Here is a 17718-nt window from a genome sequence, read left to right as displayed (position 1 = left end):
ACTATGATACATTTGTGAAGTTGACACACAAAAAAGCAATCTCCTATTTTGCCAGTAGATAAAGGTTTATAACTACCGTGCCTTTCAAGTGATGACATATGGCCCAGAAACATGGTCATTCACTGAGTTAAATGAAACTAAACATAGGCCTAGGAAGAGAATTATGGAGAAAGCAGTGATGAGAATTATGTGACTAGAACAGACATGGAAGATAACAGGTATAGTTGAAAATAAATGAAGAATACATTCCCATAAGGGGAAAATGAAAGATGATGGTTTCTAAATGAAAATCTAGGTAAAATTGTTACATTTGTTAAAACACCCAATGAAGTAAAAAAAAATGTTTCAACTGGAATAAAATTATATAATAATCTTCCTACATTCGTTCAATGCACATTATTAAGTACCTAGTATAATTGAAGAGCAAAGTGCTAGGCTTTTTTGAAGATACAAAAGTGAAATAATGCATTATCCCTGCATTCCTGAAACTTAAGATGTAGTTATGGGGCTGACAGAGTACCCACATGAATCCATAACAAAGATGAATGGAAAAAACAACAAAAATTATTAGGTATTTTCTATGTGTTAAGCATTATGCAGCATTCTGAACAGGGATAACAAAAGACTATTTTTAAATACCCAAATTCAATGCAAAGGACAGATGAAGGAAGATGCTTTCTGCATCCAGAGAAATAATTGATAAACTTAAATATTTGTAGAATGGTTTTACACATACACACATGTGCATGTATGTATGTGTACATACACACATATATACATTTCTAGGGCAGGGGTAAGAGAAGAAAATAAGGGGGAAAATAAAGTTACATGCTAACTTTGTTGTATGTATTATAATTAATATATTGTATTTAAATAATTATAATAAATATGTCTATTATAGTGTATTTATTATAGTATATATTTTATATGATATACATATTATATACTTTAAAGGAATAGCAAGTTGTGTATAATAATTTGCAATTTCATGTATAATCATCTTTCCCCCCATTCTATTATATTAGGAAGTACCTGTTATATTCAGTTCAGATTTTTTAAAGTTCAGGAAAAGAAGCAAAGACAGTTCTGTGTTCAAGGAGAAAATGTTCTAATGAAGGAAACAACATATATGGGGTAAAGGTAGCTAAGAAAGAGGCACTTTGTTTCTGGGAAGTTACAGGGATAGTGAATGGAGCTACAGGAGAGTAGAAGGACTAAATCTATCCAGAGGTTTCAACAGTAGACGGGAGTAACAGGAACAAAGGGGAAAGACAAATGAAGTATGGTGGAAAAGGCCAGGGAGTGAAGCAGAGAAAAGAGGTTTTATTTTATTCTAAAAGCAGTAGGCAATAATGTAAGATTTTTTTGAAGTGGTCAGATCTGTGCTTTAAGATCACTTTGGCAGCTATATGGAAGGTAAATCAGAGCAGTGAGATTTGAGGCAGGGAGACCAGTTAGGAGGATAGTGAAACAGTCTAGGCAACAGTGGAAGAGGACTTGAATTAGGATGGGGCTTGTGTGAATATACAAAGGAGATTGATATTTTGGAGTTAGAATTAACAAGATTTTGCAATGATTAAATGAGGATTAGAGAAGCAGTAAGAAGAGATTGGTCCCCTGTGAAAAATTATTACAGCCTTGACAGATATGATGAGAGAGAGAGAGAGAGAGAGAGAGAGAGAGAGAGAGAGAGAGAGAGAGAGAGAGAGAGAGAGAGAGAGAGAGAGAATATGAATAACTCTGGGAGGTAGGAAGAATTAATTCTTTTGAGATGTCTAAAGGATATCCAGCTGGAAATATTCAATAGGTACTTGATGATGTAAGAATGGAATTCAGGAGAGAGAATAGAACTAGCATGATATGGGGATTTTTTACTTGAGAAGAATAGTTGAAACCATATGAATCACCAAGGATTTAGGGCCATGTTTAGTGGATGAGACATGAAAAATGATATAGCAAAAGAGATTGAGGAGAGAATAACCAGGCAGGAGAAAAGCTACTAAATAGAAAGTCCTAGAAAGAAAGACAATTGGGATGGAAAGCAAGTGTCAAAACGCTGCAGAGGTCAAGAAGCCTGAGTTCTCAGGGGGAAAAAGAAAACACTGTATTTGACCATTGTGTGTCACACACACTCAGAATATTCCTTTCATGTAGCATGGCTCTAATATAAGGCAAATAAATATTGCTAGGTTTTTCTTCCCATTCCTCCCCTGCCCTTTTATAAGGGATACTTTAAATCCTTCTAGGAGGGGAAGCAGGAGGTCAGAGTCTATGCTCTCTTCAAAGAGATAAAGCACCAGGCTAGATTTATATCTATCTTCTGCCTTAAATATTATTAGTTTAAGGAACATGATTTTCAGAAGTTTAAGTTGATTTCTGATCTAATGAATTTCATTATTGAGGGAAAGAAAACCCCAAGCTTTATATACACAGCTTTACTCCCTTTTCACCAAATACTATTTTGACAATGAACACACATAGTAGGAAGCAATGAAATCCACTTATCCAAATTGATTGCCCAACAGAGATCAAGGTATGTGTATGCCAGACAATATGTAGTAAAAAAGCTCTCTGATTGGGAAGGAGATATCTCAGGTCAACCAAAAGAGAGGGTCTCAGATATCACCCAAAGGGAAATTCCCCAAAATGTCTAGTGTATCAAGAGGCTACGACATGATGGAGACTTCCAGTTTCTCTCATGAAGGTTTTTATCCAGTATTTTTCTTCAGCAATTTGAATAGATTGGCATTTTCTCTCTTGAAGTTTAAAGCTGGATATCTGAAGTTTGAAAAGATTTGAAAATTAAAGAGAACTGAAGAGACTGTTTTCCTTTTCCCCATTTTCACCAGCTCTCCATCACCTTTATACAGGACCAAGACATCATCCTCCACTAAGGAGGAGAGAGTCCTATACCAATAAGTTTTGAGACTAGGATTATGGTTATTATTTTTTTATTTTATAAGTGAGATTATATTTAAACCATATATTGAAATGACTTATTCAGGGTCATTCATTTATGAAGTATCTAAAGCACAATTCAAACCCAGATTTTCCCCATTTTTAATTGAACACTCTCTCCTCTAAATCCTAGCTTCTTAAACTTTGGTTCATAATTCCATATAGGGTCCCAAATATGATTACCAAGGGGGTTTTGAAATTATGATTTATTATCAGTAAATGTTTGATTTGTATACCTGTTTTATATATTATCAGGTAAAAATTTCTCAGGTGAAACTTTCAATCATTAGTAAACTTGAAGAGAGCAATTTCAGAATTCATCAGAAGCCTGATTACAAGAATTGAGGTGTGAGTGGAAGATGTGAAAATAGGAGCAATAAACATAGACAGATTTTCCTGTGAGTTTGCAAGGGAAGTGAGATATAGGACAATAGCTTGAGTTTTAGCCAATGAAAAAGAGATTGGAGATTGAAATGGGACAGAGGAGAAATAAAGGTGATTGGTAAATAATGGAAGGGTAAGATCTTGAAAGAGATGGAAGGCAAGCTGAGAGATTGGGTTGGCATTAGCAAGGAGAAGGACAAGGACACTCCCTTCAAGAATATACTAAAGGAGGAGAAAGCAGGGGATAGTATTGAAAGAATTTGTTGTATAGAAGATGGAAGAAGAGGAAGCTCATGACCGAAGGCTTTGCTTTTTTTTTTTTTTTTTTTTTTTTTTTTCCAGTGAATGATTAGGTTGGGCTTCTACCAAGAGTAATGGGGCTGGGGCTGACAAGGGAATTGAGGAGAAATAAAAACAAAAAACGGTTTTATGTAGTTGTCATGGAGGTGAGGGTAGGTGAGTGGTGTTAAGGGACCCTGTATTGCTTTGTTTAGAGCAGTCATATGCAAGTTGTGACATGCTCTGTCTCCCTTTCCCCCCACACTCTATAATGAATCATTAAAGTGACTGATCATAGTTTGGAGGCAAATAAAGTCAGAAAAGGGAAAGGAAATTGAGATATGAAGGCAAATAGACTTAGGGTGAGTGAATGCATGGGAAAGTGAAAGAACAAAATTACAATAGCTCAGTGAGTATTGGGTTCAGGTTCTGTTTCTACCAATAAATAATGTATTAAAATTAAAATTTTGTTTAATTTATTTTTGTTACATTTTAAGTTTTTAATTCTCTCTCCCTCCCTCCCCATCCCAAACACATACACACACACACACACACAAACACACATAAACACCCCTCTATATATACATATATATGCATATGTATGCTTATCTATACATCTATACATATGTACATATACACACATGTATATGTGAGCATACTTCTATTTATCAGCACTTTCTCTGGAAATGAATAGCATGTTCCATTAAAGCTTTTTTGTAGTTGATTATAAAACTCAAAATTACTTAGACATTCCCAGTTATTCTTAGGACAATATTGTTCTTACTATATACAATGTTCACCTGGTTCTGCTCATTTCATTAATTTCATTCAAATCTTTCCAATTTTTTTGAGTAAATTTTGGCAACTCATTTTATTGATCTTGTTTTCCTCATCTATAAATACTGGATTTGAATTAGATGATATTGCAAGTTTGGTCGTTAGTTATAATTGCAGTAAGGCAGCATGATATGATGACAAGAATAACATATTTGGGATTAGCAAAGATCTGGATGACAATTTCACTTTTGTCATTTCTGTTTTTTCTTAGCCAGTAGTTATTGCAGTTCATTTCCAGGTTTTACTTTAAGCCTTTCTAATTTGTAGGATGTTTCCATTGGCATAATTTTGAAAATTGTCACTTCCACAGTATCGTGGAGTTGTTCTAGAATCTACATTTGGAAAGGCATTAATAAACTGAAAAGTTAGATAGAAACTAAAGAAATCAAGGCCTAAAGGTCTAAAGAAACTGTTGGTACTTAAAATGGGAAATAGGGTAGGAAAGCATTTTAGAAAAGACAGGAAGACTATCATCAAATACTTGAAATGCTGTTATTTGGAAGATACGATGTTCAAAAAACAAAACAAAATAAAATAAAATAAAAACAAAAACAAAAACAAAGAAAATTGGGAATTAAAGGAACACAGATATAAACTTGGGCTCAATATAGTCCCTCCCCACCCCCCGCAAATGATTAGAATTATCTTTAAAATGGTACAAGGTTGAAAATTCCTTATCATTAGGTTTTGTTAGGAGTATTGTACAGGGAATTTCTGACAGACACGGGAGGTTGAATTAGATGATTTCTGAGTGTGTTTATATGTGGGTGGGTATATGTGTGTATGTGAGAGAGAGAATGGAGAATAGTTTGAAAACCACATATAGACCTATTGATCTTTCATATTTTCCTTTACAAATCCACAAATCCTGTTGTACCTTGCTTTTAAGTTGGTTGTTGCTAATTCAGTAGTTTTTGGTACATTGACATATTACAATTCAGATAGGTTATAGTAATGTTCAGAGAAGACAGTCTATCTGCTCCAAGAAGACACAAGAGGGAGAAATGCCATTTAAATAATAAATAAACAGCTCTATACTAAAATTTAATATATTATAAGTATGATGATAGAATTACACACTTGCTTTTTTAACAAATTCTATTTTTCCCCATTGGATTGGACAAACCCAAAGCTTGTCCCTTTAATATTATTTCATTACCTATGAAATTTTTAGAAAAAAAATGCTAGTAATAAAAATAACTTATTTTGCTTAAATATAACCATATTACTTTAAATTTTATAAAGTACCTTAGACCAGTCTGTATGACTCCTGAGAAAATCACTTAATCTTCTGCCTCGATTTCCTTATGTGTAAAATGGGGATAATGATAGCATATGATTCCCAGAGTAGCTGCTGAGATCAAATGAAATAATATTTGTAAAATTCCTTACAACTTTCAAGGACTAAACTAATGCTAGTTAATGCTGTTGTTGTTGTTGTTGTTGTTATTATTATTATTATTGTGTCATTGGTTCTTTTTATAAATGAAGGACAAACAACAATTATGATTTTTACTTGGAGATTTATGACAATCTCCTGAGATTGTAAACAAATATTATTACTTTGATACTTTGACAGATCTCAATGATATAAGTAAAATTGATATTGCACATTGTGATCCATCAGTGTCTACCCATCCTCTTGTCTATATTCTCTTATAAGTCTATCATGAAGGATCTAGCCAATATGCTAGGAGCCTACCTACAGATGTCTTGAGATTTAATGCATATCAATGAACCACAGAGTCAGTCTATTAGTTCTCTTTTACTTTTCCTATATAACTACCCATCTTGTTTTTATTTCTTTCCCCCAATTTTGTTCATACATACACACATACAGATGTATGTATGTATATGCATATGTATATGGAGATATACCTTTATTTATAGATGATATAATAATGATAATACAGGCAGTCTCATTCCCATTTTTATGGATGAGATAACTGCTCCAAAAAGATTTCTGTGGGTATTCTTGGTATTCTTGGTCACATAACCAGTAAATGTTGAAGATGGAATTCAAACTCAAATCTTTCTAACTAGAAGTTCAACATATTTTACTACACATTCTCCACAGCCTGTCCCTAATATGACATAGCTTAGCCAGCTGTTTTTATGTAAAGTATATTCCTAATTTGGATATTTATAACTAGGAAAGTGCCTGTGTGTGGCTTATGTGCATATATCATTAAGAAGGAAAAATACAATTCTGAATTAAAAGAAGCTTATATAATTTCTTTAATTGCACAATTTCATATGTCCCATGGTGATTTGGGATTATGTTTTATTATACTAATATTTAGATTTAACATGTTAAAAGAGAAAACTTTCTTCTTTTGATTTTGCATTCCATGGCAATTGCTACACAGTTGTGTGTGGCCATGCAAAGTTCTTATTTCCTGGAAAAGATGTGTTGATTCAGGAGGTTGCCAATGGAGTGGTTACCCCGTGAGGGTCATATTAAAACTTGAGGGAAGCTTTTTGAGCAATATTGCATCCTGGAGACAATATATCAAGCTGATAGAAACATGGCTCTTCTGTTGAGAAACCAGCAGTGGAATTATGGCTGGCTCCCAGTTATAGCTTTAATACTAAAGAGTCCCTGAGGATTACATTTAGAATAAAAGGGGTTAAACAGAGGGAAAGATAGCATTAAAATTCTGTGGTACTTGGAGTATACAATATGAAATAAGCAGTAGATTTTCAGCAAGTGATTTAAGATGATCAGTTTGTTTGGAAGCATTTTGTAGTTTTAATGATCAAAGTGTGACCAATTTTATAGAGCACCTTTCTCATTACTACCCAATTGAGACTCCAGAGGACTTGATTTCTGTATAGTCTCCTTTTGTGCTCTCTTTTTTGCTCTTTCTCAAGTGCATATTAACGAAACCCTCTGTGAACACTCCCAGCATTCCTTTACAAATGTAGCATTCTACATATATACAACATATACATATCTAGGCATTTTCTCATGTTGATATTTTTAGTGGTGATATATATATATATATATATATATATATATATATATATATATATATATATATATATATATATATATATATTGGTGGTTAACCTTGTTAATAGAAATTCAGAATAGTTTTAGAATTTATCATTTTTAGGTTTTGACTTTTTGGTTATTTTTTTAGACTACTCTAGGAAAAATTGTATTTATTTGTATATTATTACTACAGCAAGTTAAGCTGGTTAGAGTATTGTGTTAATAATGCCAAGGTCACAGATTTAATTCCCTTATGGACTACTCTTCTTTTCCATTAAGGCACTATACCAGTATAGTATTGTGGGATGGAGATGACCCTGGAGTCAAATACTGTATCAGAATAGTTTAAGTTCCTTTTAAGTAAAATAAAACAAAACAAAAACCTAAGTATAGGCTCAATCAATCACAAATCACTAGTAGTCAACTCCTATACAAGGTCTGGCCCACCCAAATCTAGATAAACCCATCCCTAGAAGGTTGCTTCTAAGGTAATGATTTATTTTGGCCACAGCCATTCATAAAGACTAGATAGTCTACTAAGGGACACAGACTTTGCTAAAGCTCATATATATCCTTATGGATGAAGGACTGAAGTGTTATTATGCACTCATCAATAAGAAGTTCAGTGCATTGTAGTTTTAAGAACACCGGGGGTAGATGTAGGAGGTCTTAGCTCCAGCCTCAATTTCCTTATGTATAAAATCTATAAAATGCCCTGTATGATCTCTTTCAGATTGAAAATGCTATGGTATTTGTGTATAATTCATAAAACATTACATCATGGATATAATTCTAAAAGACAATGGAAGAAGAAATATGTCCTGCTAATTTAAACCAAAGATACAATTTTACAATTAGCTATCCCAAAAATGTTGTACCCTATTGATGAACTATGCTTTTTATTTCTCCTTTTTTTTTCTCATTCTCTTGTTTCCTACCCTCTGTTAAACGTTTGTCAGTCTTATTACTTTCAGATATGTTCACTTAGATTGGAGAGGATGGACAAAGCACACCTCCTTCAAGAATATACAAAGAATAGAACTGAGAATTACTGAACTGAGTTATCCATAGTTTTATTTATTGTTTTCCTCCCAATTTTCCTTTGTTTTCCCCACAGGAAACCTTAAAAGTGGTTAATACATTTTGAAACATATCTGGAAAATCATCTTTAAAGTATCACCTAACATTAAAATGATTTCCTTTTCTCAGATTGATACTTGAGCTTTTCCAAAAAGATACCTAAACTAACCTAATATAGTTTATACATTTGACTATGTGAGACAGCCACTCATTTGATAGATAATTTTAAGTTTTAAAAAGCCAATTTAGTCATTAGGAAATCTTTGTCTATTTTCTCTGAAAACTCAGTCTTTATTTCCCTCAATGCCAACAAACATTTCAGTTGGAAAAACCTGGAAGATATGCATTGTGGTCCTCTCAACTTATATGAACTCGGTTGTTTACAAGTGCGTTGAATATGAAGCTTAAAATGTGATCTTTGGCAGATGATCTTCTCTGCAGTGACAGGAACTGAAAACATAGCTGGGTCTTCTGGTTGCCTAGATAACTAGGGGAGTCTTAAGGAAGGTGCAAGACTATTGTAAACACCTAAGGAGAGAAATGCATTTTACATGAATTTGTGATGGAAAGGATTAAAAGCATCATATGCCGGTTTTTGGCTAATCATTTTTCATTTAACATTCTAAAATTAAGTATACTATTTCAGCGGGAAAAAAAGTATGTGTTCCTATGTGGGAGTGTCATTAAAGGGGCATTGAGCTCTTTGGACTAGATAATTGATCTAGATATCAGATGTTTGATTTCTTGGTTTGCTGAACAAAAAGGAAAAAAAAGAAAAAAGGAAATGTAATATTTATTCCACTAAATTCCCCACCAGTCTTCAATTAAGCAAGCAGAAATACAGGTGGGAATATGCTGCACATTCACTTGTCTTGATGTTTGGGGGCTTGCTTTAAGGCCTGAAATACTAATGTAATTATGTTGGAATGATGAACATGAAGAAGCATAGTAGTTCAGGACTGAAAATGTTAAATTAAATGGACCATGCTAACATTGCTGTTGATCCTGAGGAACAGTTTTTCCAGTATATGGAGCATTTCGATCCCATCCAGCATATGTTCTCCACAGTTTTCTCTGCTCTAATTCATCCATGTTTTTCAACAGCTCCAGATGGCGTGCTGCCTCCAAGGCTTTCATCTGCCACTCCAACCAGTCTTCAGGTTGTCTGGTCTACACCAGTTCGCAACAATGCTCCAGGCTCTCCCAGTTACCGACTCCAGATGAGACCTAGTCACTCCATGGATGGAATTCTAGAGTGAGCATTGAATTTTATTTGTCTCTGACTAGATATCTCTGACATCCATCTGTCTGTCTATCTATCTATCTATCTATCTATCTATCTATCTATCTATCTATCTGTATATCTACTATTTATTGATCTGTATGTATGTATATATGAATATTATATATGCACATATAAGGATGTGTATATGTGTATATGTATATATATATATATATAATGCACATATATTATATACACTTCATTCAAATGATTTACCCAAGAGATGGTCATTTGAATTGTTATATTAATTGTTGTAAAAGTGGTCAAATCCCATTGCAATAAATATAGGCAGATCTTCAATTTTAGCAAAATTGTTATTTCTAAAGCTGGTTTTCAAAAATAGACAAAAACAAACCTAGGAAGTTACCTTCTTTTTCACACACACACACACACACACACACACACACACACACATACACACATACATATATCCACTTTTCAGAAGGATTCACTAAAAGATTCCTTGAACCATTTTAAAAATTGTATTTGATTTTTAAAATGAGGCTTATATACCACATACAAAGTGAAACCTACATGAACAAAGCAAAAACTCTGTATAAGGCAACTATCAAATTGTAAGATTAATTTCATAAGCCATATGTGAAAATCCACCATATTAACTTAAAAATCTCACTTTCCAAAGCCAAATGATTCCCAAATTTAAGTCAACATCCACACCCACTTTATTTTAATTTGCAAATTGTCTGAATCCCCAAATTTATAGAACTCAAAAGAATGTTATGTAAGATTATAAACAAGAACTTCCAAGAACCCCCTAGTCTATGAGGAAACTAAGTCCCAGAAAGTTTCTTACCCAAGTTGCACAGATAAGATCCTAAATGGAATCTCATTTCAGTTTCTTTGACTCTAAAATCTATGCTTCCCCCCCCCCACCAGAATACATTAAAATGAGATTTGGCTTATGTTTTATTTCTTTAAGGTTTTAAAAGATATTTTCTTTCTTTATAGACTATTTTCTCATCCATCTGCATCCTTAAGCTATGTAGTTGGAGATCTCCATCCATATACAGCATATGAGCTAAGGTTGATTGCCTCCAATGGATATGGTAGCACATTCAGTGACTGGACTTCATTTATGACCACAGAGGACAGTAAGTAACTGGTTGTACATAGCTAAGTATCATTATAACAGGGATTCTTGACTGCCTTTTCTTTCCCTAAACATAATGGGGTGATAACACTATTTTTTGAGTAGGGAAAGTAGAAAGTGCAAAAAGGGAATGGCTTAAGAGTTTGATGATTGGTCACATGAAGTTTCATTCACAATTATTTATAATGTGTGTATAGCTCATCTTTTTTATATATACCTCTGGATAATGAGAGTTCAAAGATGTTACCCTTATTTCATAGTGATGTACTATAATGATGTAGTTGGTTTTGGAGTAAAGAGGAGACTAGTTCAAATATAGCCTCAGATACTTCCTAGATGAATGATCCTAGGTCATTTCTAAAGTTTTTTAAACTTCAGTCTCCTTATCTGTAAAATGAGGTTAATAATAACATCTAAACCTTTGTGCAAAAATTATATGAACATAAAGCTATTGACAAATATCAAAATGCTATGATACATGCTAGGTAATAATAAGAGATAGCATTCATATAGAATTTAATACTTGAACTTTACAAATATTATCTCATTTAATCCTTATAACAACTCTGGGAAGTAGACAAGTACAATTATTATCACCATTTTATAGATGCAAAAATTTAGAGAAGCACAGGTTGTGACTTCCCTAGGATCATATATCTAGGGAGTGTCAGAAATTCGTATTCAGATTTTCCTGACTGCAGGCCCAGAACATTGACTACTGGACAAGATAGTTTGATATTATTGTTGTTGTGTTTTATTATTTGAAAGAATTTTATAGTTTTAAGGTTGTCAAGAAATGTTTATTGGTCACTTATATGCTTCCTATTTCTCTCTTTCTGATATAAGAATGCTTAGCTAGAGCTTTCCTATGTTATTTCTGAAAGCAACCTCTTTGCATAGTTGATTCTCTTCTGAAGAAATGAATTCTAATTCATGGAAGGTGGCTATTTTTGGTGATTTAAAATTTGTATAGTTGGGATTCACACAACATGGACATTGTTCATTATTATTTTTGTATGACTTTGCCCAGATTCACTGGGAAAATCTGATGTGCTTGAATATATTTGCCCTAATAGCATTGAAGGTATATCACAAAATTCAAGAATTCTCTCTATATGCTCCCAGCATAAATTCAACCTGTATGTACAAAGTAAACTTTAAAATTTTTCAAATCACTTTTATCCAATCATCTAGACTCTTACAAAACTGGATTGCAAAAACTTTGTGCTATCACATTTATTATTCTAAATTCATTTGCCTGGGCAGGGTTAAGGGATGGGAGAGTTGGAGTGGTAAAATTAGAAGATCTCAAATAGCAACTATGAGGCTGTTACTAATAAAATTATTTCAAAGAAGGGATCAAGGTATGGCTGAGCCAAGGTAAAGCTGTCTTGGAATACATACCAAAGATATATTAATGTGAATTTTCATTGTGTACCTCCCAATAAAGATGCAACAACTTAGAATCAGGTTCAATTATACACAGAAAGATAGTCCATTACCCATAAAGTTTGAGTTCACCCTGCAATACAGCTGACAATTGTTGTTCCTAACCTCATTCCCAGATGTGGAAAAGAGATGGAAATGTTACAACACTAGGAGAGGCATGTCAACTGTTATCCCTTTTGACACTATTAAGCAATGCAGATGATCTCAGGAACAAGAGAGTATGAAGGCAGCAAAAGGATTCAAAATGAACCTGAATTTTATGGACTGCTAGAAGAAGCTTTACTCTAAATATCAGTGGCTTGAGACAAAGCCCTAATTACACCACCTTAAGTATGATACTGGTTGCTAGGGTATTTGCTTACCAGACAACATAAAGTATTCCCTCCTTTAAGAAGACCATATATTGATCAGCCAAAATATGATGGCTATATAATATAAATTATAAATAGACTTTATTTTCAACATAGATCCCTTGATTTGACCATGTTAGTGATAAAGAATTAGAATCGTAACTTTTCCCCTCCTTTAAGGCTCTAGCTGAAAAATTGGCTATACTTATTATTTGAGTCCTATTATTATATGACCACATTAAAGCTGGCCTATTTTTGGTTATTCCTCCTCTCCTCTGCCCTCCTCATAAGAAAATAGAGATGTTTTAAGGAGTGCCTCCGAAATGGAAACTCTTTGGAAATGTGTAGATATATATGTATATATAATATAAAACATTTTATGTATATGTGTGTATTGTTATTCTACACTTTTGTTGATCAAGGTTCAGGTTCCCTCAGGGTGGAACATTCTACTTATATGTAAGTTGAGCACTCTGACCTGTATATTAATGTGCGCTAGACCTTGGGGGACCATTTATTGCATTTCATTCACGATTTGCCAAATGGTTCCCTTGTGGACCAATTGAGTTAATGTGCCCTTCAAAAGTACCTAACTTGCTCTCGGGGAGTAATTTAAGTTTGTAGAGAATTGATTTGAGTATTTAATATTACTGTCCATAATGATATTTATTTATATAATCATATAGGCTTTAAAGAAGGAAGACAACATCTCATTGATATTTATACCTAAAAGGTTATCCATGTCATGTTAGGCTGTAGGATGAAGAAAACTCTCCTTTGTCAACTTTAATTCCTACTTAGCCCTTGCATGGATGTCCATCTGAGTTCACACCCTTTACAGGATAATGTCTGGGATTAACCTCATCTCCATTCTATAAATGAAGCCAGATTTCAGATATAGTAGGGAAGCCAGTGAGCAATGCAACTTCACTGCATTAGCATGCTTTCTGCATCACCCCTGCTTACCTTTTCATCCTAAAGTAAACATCACCAGTTAACAATGTGGGTAGAGCATCTGTATGCAGAATCACTTCCATCTATATGGCCAGATATGCTCTATCCTCTACAAACAGAGGGTGACCTATCATTCTGAATGGTTTATGCAGTCCATCTTTTTTTTTTCTCACTCCACCTGGTAGTGATTATGATGAGGTAAGCATAAAACACTGGGCACAGTGACCTGTCAATATTTAAAGAATTTGGTTTTGTCAATGTGGTGATTCCCTCCACTGATTGAAAGCCAACAATGTAAGTCTTACATGAAACCATATAAGACTACATGGTTTCAGAGAGCTGCCTGAAGTTCGTTAATCTTAAGTGATCTTACTATTAAATATCAGAGGCAAGGTTTGAACTCCAGTCTTCCTTACCCAAACCAAAACCCCTTTTTCTGTCATACTTCCTCTCTACATATTCTACCTACATTCAAAGTTCCATTTTAACTGACTCAGAGACACATTTTCATTTACAGGCAAGTCTTATTGACATATCCACATCCATGAACTTATCATGTATTTTAAAAGAACATCCTATTTTAAACAAGCAAGTTATTCCTTTGTGTAAATGCCCTGTATGTGTACTCTGAAGTAGTTTGCATCAATATGAAGTCTGGGTCTGGCGATTTGCCTTTCCAATTGAAGTAACCAATGTATTTTCACCCCTGAAACACAGTGACAGTGTACTCTATATTTTGGGTGTCAATGGAGATGGATGCCATTGCTGAAAGGATGTGCAATTGAGTTGACAAAGACTGAGTGATTGGCACTGGGCACAAGCAGTCTTTCTGTCAGAGTTTCATCTCATTGCTTATAAAACCACCCATCTTGACAGCTCCTTGCCACAACTGCACTTCATATTTGATCCTGACCAGCATCTCTCACACTCCTAAGTGCAATTTCCAATGTAGAAATTTCACATATCATCTTACACAGTGAAACAGAGAAGTCACCTCATGCCCGTATTTGAATTTCACACCATCAACAAACATATTTCATTGTATCAGCCATAGATTCAAAAAAAATCTGCCTGCCAAAATGGGTCATCAAAGTCGATATTTTTAGTTTTTTATTTCAAAGCACTGATTTGCATCAAATCTATGATGAAGCTGAAACAATCAAAGAGAGCCGAGCCTAGATAAAAAAGTAGTTATAGTTAGGGAAACAAATCCTTGGGTATAAAGATAAGCTCTCCTGGAAGGAAAAGGCTGTAGAGAATTTTAATAGATTTTTCAAATATTTTGTCATTTACATTTGTGTGCCACCAGTACCTAATTCTATGCATTTTAAAAAATCTAGTGTGCTGATGCCAAATAATAATAATGCACATTTCCTATGAATATTTTAAACCATGTTAAACATGTGTTAATAAAAGATGTTTGTTCCAGCCAACTTGGTCAGTGTAGTGTTAGACTATTTGCAACCAGATAAACACAAACAATACATGAATTTTCTTTATGTGCCGCTGGCAGTCCGAGCACCAGGAATGTATGCAGTTTGCAGAAAATGCATTATAGTTGTGCTAGACTTGGGAGTATGTGATAAATAAAATGAAGTCTCTTATCAAGCACTCTAAAATTAAGATAATTTTAAACTGGGTGTAACCATTTCTTCTGATTGTCCTATGGGAACCATACTACCCATGCCTCTCATTCTCTATATTCATAAATATTTTTGTACAGTTTGCACATGCAGAAATTGTAGTTTTTGGTTCAAATGAGGATTTTTCTTTCAGACTAGGCTAATACCTGGGCATACTATTTTGTGTCTTTGCATTTTAATCCCTTGAACGCTTTTAAATGCATGCAGAAGATGTGACTCAAAGGCTCAAGGACAGATTCTCCAATTTATTACAAATCTACCCCAAAGGAAGACAAGATTTCTTACTTTCCTTTAAAGATCTCATTTCTCCTTATATATTTTTTCCAAAATTCTCTCCATATATAGGTTAAAAGATGCACCATTATTCCAATTATTTTAATGGCCACATTGAAGTATTTGTACCAGAAAGATTATATGGAAAATTTTCATTCTTCTTTTACTCAAAATGATTTGACTATAGTGTACCCTATTTAGTGACTACTTTTAGGATACCATTAAGGTATCTGACAATTTTCCAAATTTATGTGGTATAGACTCCACATTTAAATATGATTTAAAACTGTTGAAATGGGGAGAATTGTAAAATTATGTTCAGCAGTTTTTATAACTTTTGCATATATAATCATAAGATTAAATTCAGACTACTTTTATTTTCTGATAATTGTTCTCCTAAAAGTATTAGTTGTTTATGAATTATGAGTTTGGAAATGACATGATGCAGAAGTAAAGGTGTATTGCTCTTAATATATGTATTTTTTTTTTCAGTTAGATACATCCATCATGGCAGCTAGATACAGGAGTAGGAACCTGGAAGACCCAAGTTCAAATTCTGTATCAGCTTCTTACTAGTTATGGGACCAAGGAATGTAAACTAGAATTCTTCAACTCTAAAATGGGATGATAATAGCATCTTTCTCCCAGGGTTATTATGAGGATAAAATGAGATAATATTAATAAAGAGCTTTGTAAACCTTAAAGGGCTACATTAAACGTAGCTTTTATGATTATTTATTGGATTTATTCACCGTATATTGATGTTTATCATCATCACTCTAATTTTTGCTCTCTAAAATTGGAATGACATAGTAAGAAATTAGAAAGACTTAAATCTCAAGACACCTAGTTTGCTCCTCTGGAGCTTTCATTAATCTTTGAGGTCCTTACCACAGTTTATTTTTTTAAAGCATGTGCTGATAACTTTAACACTGAACTGAGCCCCCATGGGTGCCAAAGAACCTCCACCAAATATCTAGGCTTAATACTGCTCCCAAATTTAGACTGTCATAGATTTTGTAAACTTAAATGAACATTCTCCCTTTGGGCTTGAAATATCTGTCTGATTAGAGTCAAAGAGTAGTTCTAAGCAAGACTATCATGTGTGACAAAGAAATAGAGAAAGATATAGAAAGGAAAATTTTCAAGGCATCAAAAAGTTGTTTTAGGTTTTTCCTTTTTAAACTAATTTGAGATTTTCCTGCCTAAAGGATATCCGATGAATTTGCTAGGGCCCCAAACTGTGAGGTAGGAAAAGCACTATTTTTGTTTCCTAAAAAATTAGGTAGGCTGAAGACTGAAGGTAAGAAGTGAAGGCTTAGTAACCTTCCCCATTTCATGTCAAGCAGTTAGCTGTACCTTTAATTTAATGTTCTTGGTCTCTACAAGGATTCCATGTAATAGTAACTCACTTTTATACTTTTAATGTTTACAATTAACTTCCCTCACACACATACACCAAAAAAAAAAAAAAAAAAAAAAACCTTGTGAGAATAAGTAACTTAATGGATCTGCAGTCTCAGTGTTTGTGAGGAGCAATTAAGTGGTACAGTGGGTAATGTGCCAGATCTAGAGTTAGGAAGACTCATCTTCCTGAATGTGGCTTCAGACACTAACTAGCTGTACTATCCTAAGAAAGTCACTTAACCCTGTTTGCTTCAATTATTCATCTGTAAAATGAGCTGGAGAAGGAAATGTCAAGACCACTCCAGTATCTTTGCCAAGAAAAACCCAAATGGACCCACGAAGAATAGGATATGATTGAATTAACCAAACAACAAATCTCGCTATTTGTGCTCCCTCCAGTAATGAAGAACACATCTTATCCATGCCCTCTCATTGTTGTGCATTCTTTATTCTTGAATAGCACCAATGACAAGGGTGATGTCTTGACTTCCAAATAAAGTAGAAAGTCATCAACCTCATTCTCTCCTATGGAGTCATTGATGTCTAGGGGCAGGATAAAAGTCAAAAGAACTGGCAGTGACCCGGGATGTGATGGGTGATCTTGGACTTTCTAAATTAAGGTCTTTCCTAGGTCTCAGTTTATCTGAGGCAATGCCCATTCAATGAGAGCTAGTCATTTGGTTTTAAAGGTTTAATTAACCTTTGAATGGCTC

At 33.9% G+C, this 17718-nt stretch overlaps 1 protein-coding gene across 1 annotated transcript in view; it reads left to right on the top strand.

Annotated features, from left to right (window-relative positions):
- Positions 1-17718, top strand: part of USH2A (usherin) — a 1025480-nt gene that overhangs the window by 693479 nt on the left and 314283 nt on the right. Inside the window, exons 38-39 of the mRNA XM_074264677.1 lie at positions 9641-9791; positions 10788-10930. Of these exons, the coding sequence (XP_074120778.1) occupies positions 9641-9791; positions 10788-10930 (294 nt within the window). The remainder of the gene's footprint in view (positions 1-9640; positions 9792-10787; positions 10931-17718) is intronic.

This window comes from Sminthopsis crassicaudata, chromosome 4, assembly GCF_048593235.1.
Source record: "Sminthopsis crassicaudata isolate SCR6 chromosome 4, ASM4859323v1, whole genome shotgun sequence".
In the NCBI taxonomy this organism is placed as follows: domain Eukaryota; kingdom Metazoa; phylum Chordata; class Mammalia; order Dasyuromorphia; family Dasyuridae; genus Sminthopsis; species Sminthopsis crassicaudata.
The sequence above is the reverse complement of the archived record's forward strand: the minus strand, read 5'-3'. Positions and strand labels throughout refer to the sequence as shown.